This window comes from Miscanthus floridulus, chromosome 1, assembly GCF_019320115.1.
Source record: "Miscanthus floridulus cultivar M001 chromosome 1, ASM1932011v1, whole genome shotgun sequence".
In the NCBI taxonomy this organism is placed as follows: Eukaryota; Viridiplantae; Streptophyta; class Magnoliopsida; order Poales; family Poaceae; genus Miscanthus; species Miscanthus floridulus.
In genome coordinates, this window is record NC_089580.1 from 81,761,458 (window position 1) to 81,776,296 (window position 14,839).

The 14,839-nt window shown below is 45.0% G+C and overlaps 1 protein-coding gene and 1 pseudogene across 1 annotated transcript; one reads left to right on the top strand and one right to left on the bottom strand.

Moving 5' to 3' along the window:
• Positions 1 to 1,282: 1,282 nt before the first annotated feature.
• On the top strand, positions 1,283 to 2,309 carry LOC136488280 (expansin-A28-like). Its single transcript, XM_066485271.1, has 3 exons — positions 1,283 to 1,421; positions 1,567 to 1,879; positions 1,997 to 2,309. Exons 1-3 carry the CDS (start codon positions 1,283 to 1,285, stop codon positions 2,307 to 2,309), a joined length of 765 nt encoding a protein of 254 aa, XP_066341368.1.
• Positions 2,310 to 4,797: 2,488 nt separating this feature from the next.
• Positions 4,798 to 5,679, bottom strand: LOC136488288 (expansin-A31-like; annotated as a pseudogene).
• Positions 5,680 to 14,839: the final 9,160 nt, after the last annotated feature.

Sequence of the window (14,839 nt, forward strand, 5' to 3'; positions counted from 1 at the left end):
GCACATGCAGTCCCCACGTGCTCAATACGGAGCAGGGGTGCTGGCGATCCCCACGTGCGCACGGGAAGCGGAGCTGAAGCGGGCGGTTCCCGTGTGCGAGCGGAGGGCGTGGCTGGGGCGACGCGTCCACGCGAGGTGGGTGTGGAAAACAAAGGTGGAGCAGGAAATGGAGAGGCACGCGACATAAGTAGGCGTGCCCGTCCACGTCTCCGTCCGGACGTCTAGGCAGTAGCATCTCCATGAAAAAGAACGTTGACGGGCTATTGTAGTAAGCCTGATCTCTTTCGACCATTCCCCTGCGCAATGACACGCTCTGTACGCTCTGCGCTCATAGCTCAGCCAGCAAGGATTTGGCCATTTGGGGGCTCGGCCGCCGCCGATCGTGGCCGAGACCGCTCTCTGTTGCTAAACGCGGCTCCAGCCACACGTTTGGCGAGCGGAAGAGCCCGTCGATGTGCATTGCAAACTCGGCGATGACGAGGCCATCATGCATGTCCCGCGCGCTAGTTATCCGGCCGGGCTCTCCGTCGTCCCAACCGCCGTGCATGTGGCCACTTCGCTGCCTCTCATGGTCCCATGTGGAGTCCTCCGTTTCTTTATCGCCACGCTTATTCTGATCAACCTCCGTTAGCCCTGCGACTTGGTGGATGCTCTGCTCGCCTTTCGGTTCAGTATAATCAGCTCAGTCTGAAGGAGACTCGCGCGTAATGGCCGACTAATTAATAAGAGTTGAAGTGCGCTGGCTAGTGGCCACAACTACTGGTACTAGTTGAAGGGATTAGTAATAATCACAGAGGTCTACGTGTAGTATATGTCATGTAGTAGTAGTAGGTATCAACAGAGCCGCTGCGACATGCATGGCGCGCGCCAACACCATACCAGTTGTCAAAGGCTTTGAGCCTTTGACATATTGGCGCGCGCTTTCGTTATTGCATAATGAATGCATGCATGCATGTGAGCTTCGCCAACAGCTAATATGACCCACCAAGCACCAGGAGAGGAACGTACGCGCCGTGCAATCAATCATGCCCCTATATTCCCTGCCAACGACCATCATTCCGATGATCACCCCAGCTGCAACCGGCTGCTCTCCCTGATGGTATTTAAGCCGTACTGCATGCCATGGGCGTCGCAATCCATCCGCCATTGATCAATAGTCCCGATTGATCTACTATACTCTCGGTCATATATTCTCTCTTTCTCCCAACTAGGTATATCGCAGCTGCTATTCAGTTCGTCGCTCTGGTGATCGGCCGGCCATCGATACAAGCGACAGATCGAGATGGGCACCACGGTGGCGCAGCTCAAACCCTTGGCCGTGGTCGTCGTCCTTGCGCTGCTGGTCACGTCGGCAATGGCGGACTACTGGAACAGTGGGACGGCGACGTTCTACGGCGGCCCCGACGGCTCCGGGACCATGGGTACGTATATAGAGCGTACTGCGTGGGCACTCGTGGCGAGCGAGCTCATCACCCGATTTCCATGCAGCTAGCCTTGCGGCGGCAAGCTTGTTGCTGATACTCACAGTTACGTTGGTTTGGTTGAATTCTTCGTACGTCGACGCAGGTGGCGCGTGCGGGTACGAAAACCTGTACAACGCGGGCTATGGAGTGCTCAACGCCGCGCTGAGCCAGGTGCTGTTCAACGACGGCGCCTCGTGCGGCCAGTGCTACACCATCAAGTGCGACGCCACCCAGTCCGTGTGGTGCAAGCCCGGCAACACCGTCACCGTCACGGCCACCAACCTGTGCCCACCCAACTACGCGCTCCCCAACGGCGGCTGGTGCGGCCCGCCGCGCCCCCACTTCGACATGTCCCAGCCGGCATGGGAGAACATCGGCATGTACCGCGGCGGCATCATCCCCGTCCTCTACCAGCGGTAAGCTATAGCTCGCTACACCATATATATGTAATTATGTATACAGGGCCGGCAAACCTCGTCACTCTAGTTCTAGCAATAGATTAATTAATTAACGGTGATGGGTTTAATTTGCAGGGTGCGATGCTCGAGGCAGGGAGGCGTGCGGTTCAGAATCACCGGGTCCCAGTACTTCCAGCTGACTCTCATCACCAACGTCGGCGGCAGTGGGTCCATCCAGTCCATGTCGGTGAAGGGGACCAACACCGGGTGGATTGCTATGACGCGGAACTGGGGAGCGCAATGGCAGAGCAACAAGGCGGTCCTCAACCAGGCGCTCTCCTTCATGGTCACCTCCACCGGCGGCCAGACGCTGTACATCAACAGCGTCGTGCCGGACTGGTGGGTGCTGGGCATGACATTCGCCACCAACGCGCAGTTTGACTATTAACTACTACGTTCGGAACCTAGCTACCGCGCATAATTGCATGTGCGTATGTCAGTGCGTGTGCCGGACTACCGGGCCTGCCTCTGAAAAATTGAATTGATCAAAATCAGTTGACCTAATGATGGTGTAATGTGGGTTGATCTGGATTTTGATCTATCTGTGCATGATCACATTTTGTCGAGTTAGTTTCTACGACGATCTGAACATATATGTATGTATGTACACCAATGTATTGTCAGTTGGTTCAATTATTGTTTTATTAATTAAGTGGTATATATATATACTATTCATTCTCATTTTAATTTTTTATCGGATCATCCTATGGTTGCTCATTTAGTTGCTACCGTCGTTTCTTATCTGAAACACCTTGCTAGCTACTTTGGTAAGACTCAACTAACAAACCAATGCAATCTGTAATTACCACTCAGAAGCTAACGAATGAACAGCGATCATTCCTTTCTAAAACTACTCCTCTGGCATCAGATCGACACACGCAGCTCAAAGTCAGAAATCTACTAATAATCAATTAATTGATAAAGTCCAACAGAATTTCCCCATGAGACGCTGATTGGTGATCATGTGACGTTAATTACAGCAGAGCAGTTTCTTATAAATGATAATATATAGAGCTAGTTAGTTCCATGGTATCAGTTAGTTAGTTCCATGGTAATATATAGAGCTAGTTAGTTCCAATTGGTGGTTAATTTCAATTCAATTTATTGAGGGTGTGAATATAATTGGTCCAGGGGATTTATCGTTGACATGCATGTTTACACTTTAAGATGATATAATAAGTTATAGTCATTTATTTTCACTCAGAAAAAAAACAATATAGATAAAACTGCATATATAGTTCCATATAACTTGTACTGTAGCTTCTAGGAACTGGACCCACGCCTATTGTAAGGAAAATAAGCTAGGTCACCGTGGAATGGAAAAAAATGGTATTTTAATTTTCGAACGAGCACCTACTTGAAACCCAAAAGGCACAATCTTATTCATCTATGTCGTCTGCAATGTATCTGCAAAGTCTAACTATATCAAAACAATAGAGACTTTATAACATAATCTACCACAAAATTGTCATGTATGTCCAACCCAAACAAAAAGGCTTCCACGATGTTGTTATAGCTACAGTGAAAATGATCTGGTCACAGACGCTATTATTTTTGTTAATGGCTAGAGGGACAATTATTTGATAGAGAGATGCTGTCACGTACATGGAGGTCTTCCGCTTTATGTTCGGTAAGTAACCTGGTGAGCTCGTATGCCTTACTCTATCTAATAAAATAAGTCTGTTTTGAATGCTGCAATGAAATTTGTAAACTTTGTTTATTCATATATGTTTTGTGGCATACGGAATTATTTCTTGGTGGATATTTGCTGAAGTTACTCCCTCTATCCTTTTTAAGTGTCATCTAGATTTTCATGTCATCGAACTTGTTAAGTTTGACTAGATTTATAAAAAATATTAGCAACAATTTTAAATCAAAATAAAGGTATTATAAAAAAATATATCCAATGATAATCTAATGATACTTATTATACACCATAAATATTAATAATTTCTTGTATATATTTGATTAAAATTGGGTACGATATATAAGAACAATAGTTAAAAAGGGACGGAGAAACTATGTCTTTGTGGACTTGTGTTTGAAATTTAAGTATATGCTATACTTTACTGTTCCAGGCCTTACAAATATATTTCTATATAAAAATAGTACCCTAATAAGTTGGTTACCAGTATACCAAAAATGTGGCGTATTTTGCTATTGGGTCGGAGGCAATAGGTATTTTGAATATAGTGATGATGATTTTTGACCCAATTACAATAATAAATCTCCAAATAGCACAATGTTTACACAATGTACTTAGGGAGTGTTTGGTTCCCATGGACTAAAGCATTTTGGACTAAAATTTGCACTTTAGTTGGACTAAATAGTCAAACACATGGATTAAAAGTGGACTAAAATCCTTTAGTCCACAAAACTGGACTAAAAGGTGTTGGGGACACCCATGCCTCTCATTTATTGCCCTCTCTCTCTCCACTTTAGTCCATTTTAGTTCAAGAAACCAAACACCAGTTTAGTCCACTTTTAGTTCATGGACTAAAGTGGACTAAAGCTTTTAGTCCATAGACTAGAGAACCAAACATGGCCTTACATATAAAGTTTACACACACAATAATGCACTTATATATTAATCTAAGACTCAAAAAACACAATGTTTTTAAAAATGGAATTGGGACGACAAACGTCTGTGAGAAGATAACAAAATACATATATAGAGGACGAAGTTTGAAATTATAGATGGGCGCGCACCTCCTGCAGTCGGAGCATCACGTAGGGAAGAAGCCAGTCATCAGGCGGCCACCAAGGATGCAACGGCAAGTGCAGCTGCTCTGTCAAAATCACGAGCACGCACACGCCACGTTCAACCGACCGAGCCGCAAGAAATGGCGAAACGAAGCATGCTTTGCATGCATGTTTTAGTAGGCGAAATTTCTGTTGGTGCTGAAGGTCATGCCGAACTGCCACCACCCCGGCACGACGTTCATGAACTGAAGGTACTGCCCGCCGGTGGTGGCGACGGCGAAACTGAGCCCTTGTCCGACGAGGCCCGACAGCGCCTGCCAGTTGGCGCCCCAGTTCCTGGACATCTGGATCCACCCCGTCTTGTCGCCCTTCACCCAGGCGGCGCCCACGGCGCCGCTGCCGCCGACGTTCTGGATGTTGACGAGCAGGAAGAGTACTGCGAACCAGCGATGCTGAAGCGCACGCCGCCCTGGCGGGTGCACGTGACCTGCTGGTACAGGACGGGGATGATGCCGCCCTGCACGACGCCTATGTGCTCCCACGCCGGCTGCGACATGTCGAAGTGGGGCCGGCCCGTGCCGCACCACCCGCCGTTGGGGAGCCCGTAGTTGGGCGGGCACAGGTTGGTGGTTGCCCGGCTTGCACCACTGCCCACCGGGCCGTGACCTGTCGCAGGTGATGAGGTAGCACTGCCCGCACGACGCGCCGTTGTTGAACAGCGTCTGGCTTAGCGCCGCGTTGTTAATGCCGTACCCGGCGTTGTACAGGTTGCCGTACCCGCATGCGCCACCTAAATACATACACATGTATGCATTGATTGGATTAATTAGTATACAAAATGTGTACAGCTATTGTACAGCAATACAACACACACACACACACGCGCGCGCGCGCGCGCACACACACACACACACAATATCTTACCCATGGTGCCGGAGCCGTCGGCATCGCCGTAAAACGTCGCGGTGCCCTGAGACCAGCCGGCGGCGGCGAGCCTAAAGGCATGCTGCGAGGACGACTGTGCACAGGATCAGGGATCTGGACGACGTGTCCATATATGGACGTCGGCAATGCAGAGAATGGCGAGGGGTGTGTTCGTGAGGACGAGCGAGGTGTGGCTGTGCAATGGACGTACGTATACGTTCTGAGCTGAGCTTGTGGATGGAATGAGATGCAAGGCGTCAGGGAGCTGAGGCCCGTGCTTAAATAGTTAGATAGACTAGAGGAAGAGGCGCGGCGTGGCTAACCGAATGAGCAAGAATTTATTAGTATTATTAATCACAGGAGGGTGTTGATAGGGGTATGATGGTCGATCATCCTGATTGCTTTGTGTCAGAGAGGCCAGTCAGAACACACGAATCCGTGTTCCATCGAAGCACATGGCTGCAGATGCACCGATAGTGTGTTCCAAGCTAGGCCTCTGACTTTGGCATTGGAACTAATCATGGATGCAATGCAAGGTGTGTTAGTTGATCGCAGTTTGATAGATAGAATGATCGATCTGTTAAGAAGATTTCTGGGGCAAGCAACCATCAACTAACCCGAATTCCTTCCACGTACATTAATCGAAACCCTGTTCGCTGCATGTTCTGCGGTTCTGAAGATAGAGCACCGGCCAACCGATCGATCCCAAATGTGAATTCGTAGTGACGATGATGCAGAAAGATTACATGCATGCATGGTTCACAAATTTTTTAGAATTAAACTGCCGGCAAACGACGTGCCAGTTGTAACTCCACGTTGGTCGAGAACGAATTATCAACCATATAAGATCGATGTTTATCACTTCTCTTTGAGATGACATGACTTTAATGGATTTCGAAATATTTCACGGACTGGCCACAAAGTTATTCTAGAGGATATCGTAACAATTTTAACGGACTCAAAACTCGTATGTCCAAGTGTCCAAGTGTCCATCAAGAGAAACCATTAGTTAAGTTCCTTAATTAGTGGAACTTGCTCATCAGGAGTTTTTTATAGTCCATGACTATTCTAAGTTCCTACCTTAACACCAAGGAAGAGTTCATTCAATACTTTATTTTTATCTTAGTGAATATTGATTGGTATTAAAAGTATATTTGGATTCTTTTCCGTAAACCAATACTCATTTCCATAGATAGTGTGTTATTTGATCCATCCATAATTCAGCTTTTCCTCATATGCTTTGAGTTTCAGTAATCCGAGTTCCTATTATTCTAATGTTATGGTATGTATATAACCATATCATCAATTCAATGTGTATGGATATGGATGATATTCTAGGGATATTCACTACTACAGAATCGATTTTTAGGGGTGGCTCGTAACCCTTTGTAGGGGCGGTTTGGCCAGCCGCCCCTACCGAACCGTCTCTACAAATCATGCATTTATAGGGGCGGTTCCCAGGCCGCCCCTATAAATCGATTTGTAGGGGCGGCTCGTATTACCAGCCGCCCCTACAAATTGATTTGTAGGGGCGGCTGTAGTACCAGCCGCTCCTACAAATACCTGTTTGTAGGGGCGGTATAATCTAGAACCGCACCTACAGTACGTTTTACCGCAAAAAAAAAATCAAATTTACAATTCAAAATCGCGTTGCCGAACGTCCCGCGACCAACGTTCGCGTTACCGAACGCCCCGCGACCAGCGTTCGCGTTGCCGAACGCCCCGCGACCAACGTTCCGAACCGCGTTCGCGTTGCCGAACGCCCCGCGACCGCAACTACAAGCACAAGAGTATTATATAAACTATAATTACAAGTCCAATTCACAAGAATATATACAATCCATCATTAAATATACAAATTCCATACACATTGTTACCAACGTCCTAGAGCTAGCCTTTCAGTCTTACGAAGGTATTGGTACTGAGGATTTGTACCTAACTCAGACTCTTGGTCATGGTAGGCGCCTTTAACGTGTACAATCTGGTCCAATATGAATTTGAAAAGGTCGCCGACGAGCTCTAAGAGTTGATCATCCTTGTATGGGTCTCTTTTCATTCCTTTCTCTTCTCTCCACTACAAGAGAATAAGTTTCGGTTTAGTATTTCATACCATGTACGAAGTTTTCATACTACGGGTGAAGAGGTTCAAACTTACCCTTAAGGGGTGTCTCCTGTAGGCACCAGTGTTACTCATCATAGAACATATATAGTATCCACAATGTACACTCCCAGGGTTCTATTTGGGGCACTGTGTGTTTTGTATATGAAAATGTTATGTAATGCTTTTGACAGCTAACGGAGTACTGAAGAAGTAAGTTACACTTACCGCACATAGTATTTTTATAGCCGGTTTTTTCTTCCTTGCTGGATCATGCCTTCCGTGATGATTAGTGACATAGAACCTAAATGCTCTGTTCAAATTATTTTAGCAAATACAACTTGTTAGAATCCAAAAGTGAACATTACAAGTACGTATATAAATATATAAGCTAATGAGAATTGTCGATATGTATACGTCTTGAGAATCGATATGAAGTCTTTGTATATCACCGGGTCCCTATCTATTGAATCAAAGACCCATGCCATGCTCCTCCTGACATCGACGGCTATACAAATCCAGTGGTTGCTGCATGGATTTAATCATAGAACTAGATAAGCTCTTTTGCATCGAATAAAATATATCGAACAAAGCTTTAAGTATAGAGTTGAACTTACTCAAAGTTGTATGGTAGCCACATAGTAGAGTGTTGTTGGATATTTTTGAAAGTCAGGGCAATGTATGCCGGAACCTTAAGGGACTCTTCGCTTAGTTTCGCCGTATGGATGCGCTCTTTCTCCCGAAGAGTCTTTGCAGTAGCTAGCTCTTTGGCATCCAGTGTCCACTGTTTAGGGTAATTAAAATTTGTTTGGGCTATAGCTTGAGGGTCTAGATACCCGGCTTTCACACTTGGCATTTGTTTGACAATGTGCACTTGCATTCTACAAATCACGGCGTGGGTTAGTTACAACAAAATTCAAATATTACATTTATATCATATCGGGAGGACAAGGACTTACAGGCATCACGTGTGAATTAGATTCATCTCCATTTCTCTCAGGTGAAAGCATGTGTGCATGTCATTGAAGTCAAAGACAATTTTCCCAGCTAGGCTTCCAAATGTGCCAGTGGGGAAGCATGCTTGTATGAGATCTATGCTTGTTGGGAGAACACGCAAGTACCAATCATGGAACCTTCTCATTCCAAGTGGTAGGCGCTGGATGTCCTGGTTTGGTAGGAAGGGCTTGCCTCTTTCATATGTTTTCAGGCAATCCTTCGACCATTTGATGGCATCAATATTTGGATACTGCTTTGCAATTTGGTGGAGTTTGCTAGTGACGGCCTCCTCAGAACCCCGTAATGGGACTTTTTTAACTTGGTTCTCAGGCTTGAGCTGGTCATGGGAATACCACTTAGACACCGACGAGACGTCTTTCATCGGAACATAAACTGACCTTATGGTGATTGGATGCTTCTTTTGAAGTTCCCATTCAGGCACGTCCTTATCTTCTTGTGCATGACCTTCTTTAGGAGGCACTTGTTGTTCATGTATCGGCTATGCTTGTTGAGAAGACGGTGGCATCTCATCATGCACTTGCTCGGTACGAGCTGGAGAAGGTTGTGGCATCTCATCAGGCACATGCTCACTAGGAGGCGGGGAAGAATGTGGCATCTCAGGAATGTGGTGGTCATGAGACGGTGAAAATATCTCCCCGACCTCAACAACTCGCTCCAAATTTGGGAGAGGGGGAGGCGGCGAAGAAGCAGTCAATATAATGTCCCGTTTGTGCTAGAGGATGAACTGCCCCATAACGTCTCCAAGAAACACCAGTCCCTTGGGAGTTGCGTAGTCTATCGTCCATTGCATGAACTCAGGCTTCACTGTATGCACCTCGACCCTAGTGTAGTCTGGCGGTATCTTATTATTGTGGTGTAAGCCCCTGGGAGGATGTGCCACACCCGTTACCACCTCTATCATAGTGTTCTGCCAGCCGCTGAGAAACACCAAGGTGTAACTAGTTGGTTCCTGTATGCGATCGATGGGGGTTGTGGCTATAGTGGAACCTTGGCTGCTAGGAACTTTCAGAGGGCTGCCAACTAATGCCAGTTCTCCCAGCGGCGTCACTAATATCCGTGGCTCCATAGACAATCCTTGCTCCTCCAGCGCCTTCGTAACTAGAGCCTTCATTTGGAGCTCAAGACTAGTCTCTTGGTCTCTGCCATGTTTCTTGTACATGTGCCTGTCCTCTTTGAAACCTTGCTTTCAGGTCGTCCTTTTCCCTAGCCCCCTAGTGCGGCCTGTGTGCTTCTTATTTCCCAAGCCAAGGCTAAGCTCGTCCCTCTCTCTGGAAGGATTGAATGAGCCCTTCTCCTTGTCTTCAGCATATTTTAGTATCCTTGATACTGCCTCTTGGGTCTCCGGCTTATCAAACTTAAGATTACCGCCGGATGATTCTGTACTCCTTGCATATATCTAATTCCGTGAGCGTACCTTCAAATTCATCACATCGATATTCCCAACAATCGTGGCCTCTTTGTCCATCTTCCTAAACTGCTCTTCCTTGGCATAGTAGCCACCGGAGCCTAGATGATGGTGGTGTTTGTTCCTCTTCATCAGCTCGGTGTAATGGGCACTAAGCTCCAATGCCTCTGGTGAAGTCTTCTGAGCCACGAGCTCCTCCCATTGACTAGGAGTTATTTTGCCGAACTCGTTGAAGGGAGTTAACCCCTTTTGGATATACTTCATGTTGAGCTCCGACCTCCAACGTCGAAATGACTCTCCCATCATCCTAAAAGCATTTTTTTACTAGTTCATGCTTACCCTCCGGAAATCTAAAATTGAGCTTCAGCTGCCAATCCCATAGTTCATTCTTTTTGTTCTCTGGTACCACTTTCCAGTTAGGGATTGCTGGGTTCAATTTATCTCTTACTAGGGCCCCGATCGCATTACGGAATCGTCCTCTTAATTTCTTCGGCTCAAGGATCTCCCCTGCTGGCCCAACCTCCGTTATCACATAGAATGCCTTATCTGGATATAGATTTCCTTTTCTATCCCCTCGTTTCCTCTTAGGCTTGTAGTCATGGTTGTGTCTTGAGGTTGTGGAGCAGAGGCATCATGATCCGTCTCTATGGCTGTTGCCTCTACTCTCCTTTCCTCTACTCTGTCTTGTCCAGTGAGATGTCGCAGATGTCGACATCATCTTTTCTGAGTTTCAGGAGGGACCTGTATATACGATAGGTCAAAGTGTTAGCAAAGGTAACACAACCAAAGCTTTAGCAAAATTTATAGGTTAAGGCTTTTTCCCTACCTCCTTATTCGGGTCAAAATCCTTGTCCAAATCTTTCTCCGTTGGCCTCCTTCTGGCTTCACGTGGGAAAGGATCCTCGGGACTTTCATATCCCTCTTCTGAGTCATCATCATTATCATCCTCTTCTTCTTCGCCTTTAGCAGCCTCTCCTGCTCCCCCTTCCTCCTCGTCACACTGCTCCTGTGTAAGCATCACTTCTAGATCCTTTTCTACCTCGTTATCAAACTATTCCTGAGTAAGCTAGTCCTCTAGTGCTTGCTTCTCATAGGTTGGCTGCTCATCATGCTCGAGGCATCGGGCTGCACTGTTTGGTGTTCGCGACATTATTTCGCGCTTTGTTCTAATAGATGCAAGAAAGTGTGCTTTAGGTACGCGAGAAGGTATAAGAAATAAAAAGGTCTATAAACCAAAGTAGTCCTATAAAACAACAATATATAATAAAAAACGAGTAGTAGTAGTAGTAGAGGCCTCAGAAACATGTCAATCATCATCTGATCTTGAACTTGGAGCATCAAGGCATCATAACAGAGAAGAGAGGAGAAGGCATTGTAGGGGCGGCTGCTAATGATGCCAAGTTCCTCGTAAGTTCTTGATCATCAGCTCATATTCCATATAATGTATGGACTTGGACAATTTCATCATCGGTAAAACAAAGGAGAGGAGAGGAGAGGGGAGATTTGGCAAAAAAAGCAACAGCTGCTTAGCAAACATAGAGAGGAAAATGTGTAAAAAAAAGCAGCAACTGCTTCCCAAAAAACAGTTGACTGCTGCCACATGGTTGGAAGACACCTATAGATCAAAATCTAGTAACTTAGATATGGTAAATAATGGATTAGAGTAGAGGAGGAATAATAGTAGATAGAGTAATAGTAGAGGAGTAGAGTAGAGGAGGAGTAGAGAAGTGTAGCAGCCAGTAATTAAGAGTTGCAACCAGCAGCTAGGGAAGAGAGTAGAGTAGATAGAGTAGTAGTAGTTCAGTAGAGTAGAGTAGTAGTAGTAGTTCAGTATAGTAGTAGTAGTCTTGCTGCTGCCGCTACGCACACACCAGAGATGGCCTGGCGGATTAGCAGGCTTGGTCGAGCAGCCTTGGTGCTGTTACACACACACTAGAGAGAGAGAGGTACAAATAGAGATAGCTACTAAAAAATGAAACTAAAATTGACAAGCAAACAGACCAGCTAATAGTTGCCAGGCTAAATTCCATTACTCAAATTGCTAAAACAGGAACCCATGACGAAACAGAAAAAGTTAATAGTACGCTTTCGCTGAAATGGATGCCACTTGCACTTAATAATAGCAAATTGATTCGTGCCAGCAAGCAACAAAGCAATAATATAAGCAAGCATATTCTAGCTTCACAAAAAAACATAGTCGGCCTAAGCAAGATCAACAAACCAGAAAGAAAAGCCTTTACTAGATTAAATTTGCAGGTGACCACTTAATAGTTTCATAAGCTGAACCTCTACACAACAGGTTTAGTGTATTAACTTAACTCTATGCTAACCATTAAAATATTTGGATGGACATAACAAAGCAAGGATCCACAGAAGTAGAAACCAGCAAAGTTAACTTGATCAAGCATTAACAACAAGTTGAAAACAGCTGTGTAAAAGAAAGACATTTGCTTCACCCTACAGTTTAATTAACTCAACTTCTCAAACAATAAAGCTTAGTCTAAACCTAGAGAACAATATTAGTTGGAGTTTGAAAACTATATACCGTCTACAGCCCACATATAGGAACCATGCTCTATTGAAGCTATACAAATAGGCAAATCATGTAATTACAAGATCTAAAATTTCAGGACAACAGCAGTACAGTAGAAAGGATAAATCATAGCCAGAGTTCTAGATCACGGACAACTCTGTTCTTTAACATTTTGGAAAGCTTTTGAAGTTCTACACATCTTTCTAGTTATAATACAGACATGATTTTTATGTTAACAGGGTCGAAAAGAATAAAGAAGCATTGCTGCGCAGACATAGACACAACCTAACAGGAAAGTTTAGAAATTCATATCTGGAGTTCTAGCCAACCAAAAATATTGTTCTTTAACAATTTAGAAATCTTATGAAAAACACTACAACTACTTAGTTATCAACAGGAGCTAATTTTTAAGCTAACATGGTCGAATTATACAAAATCTTAAAACTGTACAGCACACTGCAAAATCCTGATAGCAAACTTTAAAATTTCATAGCTCCCAAACCAGATAGGATAAAATCTTGAAATTTTTAGGACAGCAAAGATACTTAAATTATCTACAACTTTTATATGGTCTAGGTTCACATAAAAGGTCATTTAAAGTATGAATACATTTTTTCTAACCAAAACTATACCAGCAAGAATTTTTTAAGCACACAAATCAAATATTCTTTTATGCATTTTAGTACTTAAATCCACATTAGGACAGCACATACATGCTCTAATTACATAAATCATTTTCACTCTTAAACATACAAACAAGTTAGAGTCCTAAGCAAAAATAAACAATCTAATTCGATCATCTTAGATACTTTAGAAGGAAGGTATGTTTAACATAAAACAGATCGATTCAGATGTCGTCAACAGTGCTGATTATGGAAGAGAGATTGTTGGCGTTACTCAGATTGATTCTGAGCTGGGGACATTTGTCATTCCCGGGTGTCATTGTTTGATCTAGGTCATGAGTCATGACTCAAGACAGTTGCCTCCAATTTGATAGTGTTAATAATCATTGTGGGTGTTAGGGGAGTTGTGCTTGCTCTAGTGTGTTTGGGCTGGGATTGATCAATGAATCTTAGTTGAACAGGGGAAATCAGTCTTATTTGTTGTGAAACTTTCTTTTTTCTTTTTCCAAGATACAACTAGTAAATATGAGTTTGTTGAGGTCAGCACCGGAGCAAAATTGAAAAGACACAATCTCCATATCGAGCAGTTAGGTTCTGAGACAGAGACAGAACTATCAACACTTCACTTAACATCTCAGAATAAGCAGATACATGATCTGCACAGCAGACAGATACTTGATCACCCTAGAGTTTTTTCACGATAGCTCCACAAATGCATTGCTTGTGGCACAAGAAATAGCATATTTGATGGCAATATTAAAGTCAACAGGTATATTTATCAGCTTTTTTCTTCTTCTTTTTGTTGTTTTGTTCTTCCTGGAGAAATGTTATCTATTCTGGTCATTTACCTGACCAGCATTGCATAGATTTCTAGTTTCATGTCTGTGCCATACACTTTTTTATTGCTCAATATTTCACAGTAGGTGAATATATGGCATCCTGATGTTACATATTTGTTAAGAATAGATTTAAGTTTTAACTGAAATCTGAAATACACTACTAAATCGCGTAGCACCAGTGACCACATCGATCTAGCCTAACATGTATTCATGTCAACTACGCCCTCGATGAGGGTCACCAAGAACAAAACATCACAAGAACTTTGACAAAGAAATTGTGAGACGCTAGAAGCCTACCTCATCATTTCGCAGCGCACCAAGCCTCTCCACCATCAATCCCTACCTCAGCTAGACCGTCCTCACTCGCACAGTCTTCACCTCCTGCCCGGCGTGCACATGCCCCAGATCCGGTCACAAATCAGGCATCGTGCTCACTCAAGGCCACTGTCGGCTCCGTGGCGAGGCGAGTGATCGTCGAGGTCTCAACGAGTGGTTGGGGGAGGTGGGGGGCGGCGACCGGCAAGGAGGCGAGGAGGACACCGCGCGGAGGCGAGGAGAACACCGCGCGCCAAACCCTAGGCCGCCGTTAACCTGTGGCCTTGCGTCGCGAGGAGGAAGGGGAGTGGTGGAGGACCAGGAGGAGGAGGAGAAGGAAGAGGAGGAGGACAAGGGTGGCCGCCGCCGCACGGAGGGCCAGCCACCGCCGAAGTCGTCGCCCTGCACTTAGGTAGCCTGACGGCGTCGGGAGGAAGAAGAGAGCGCCAACACATTTTCAC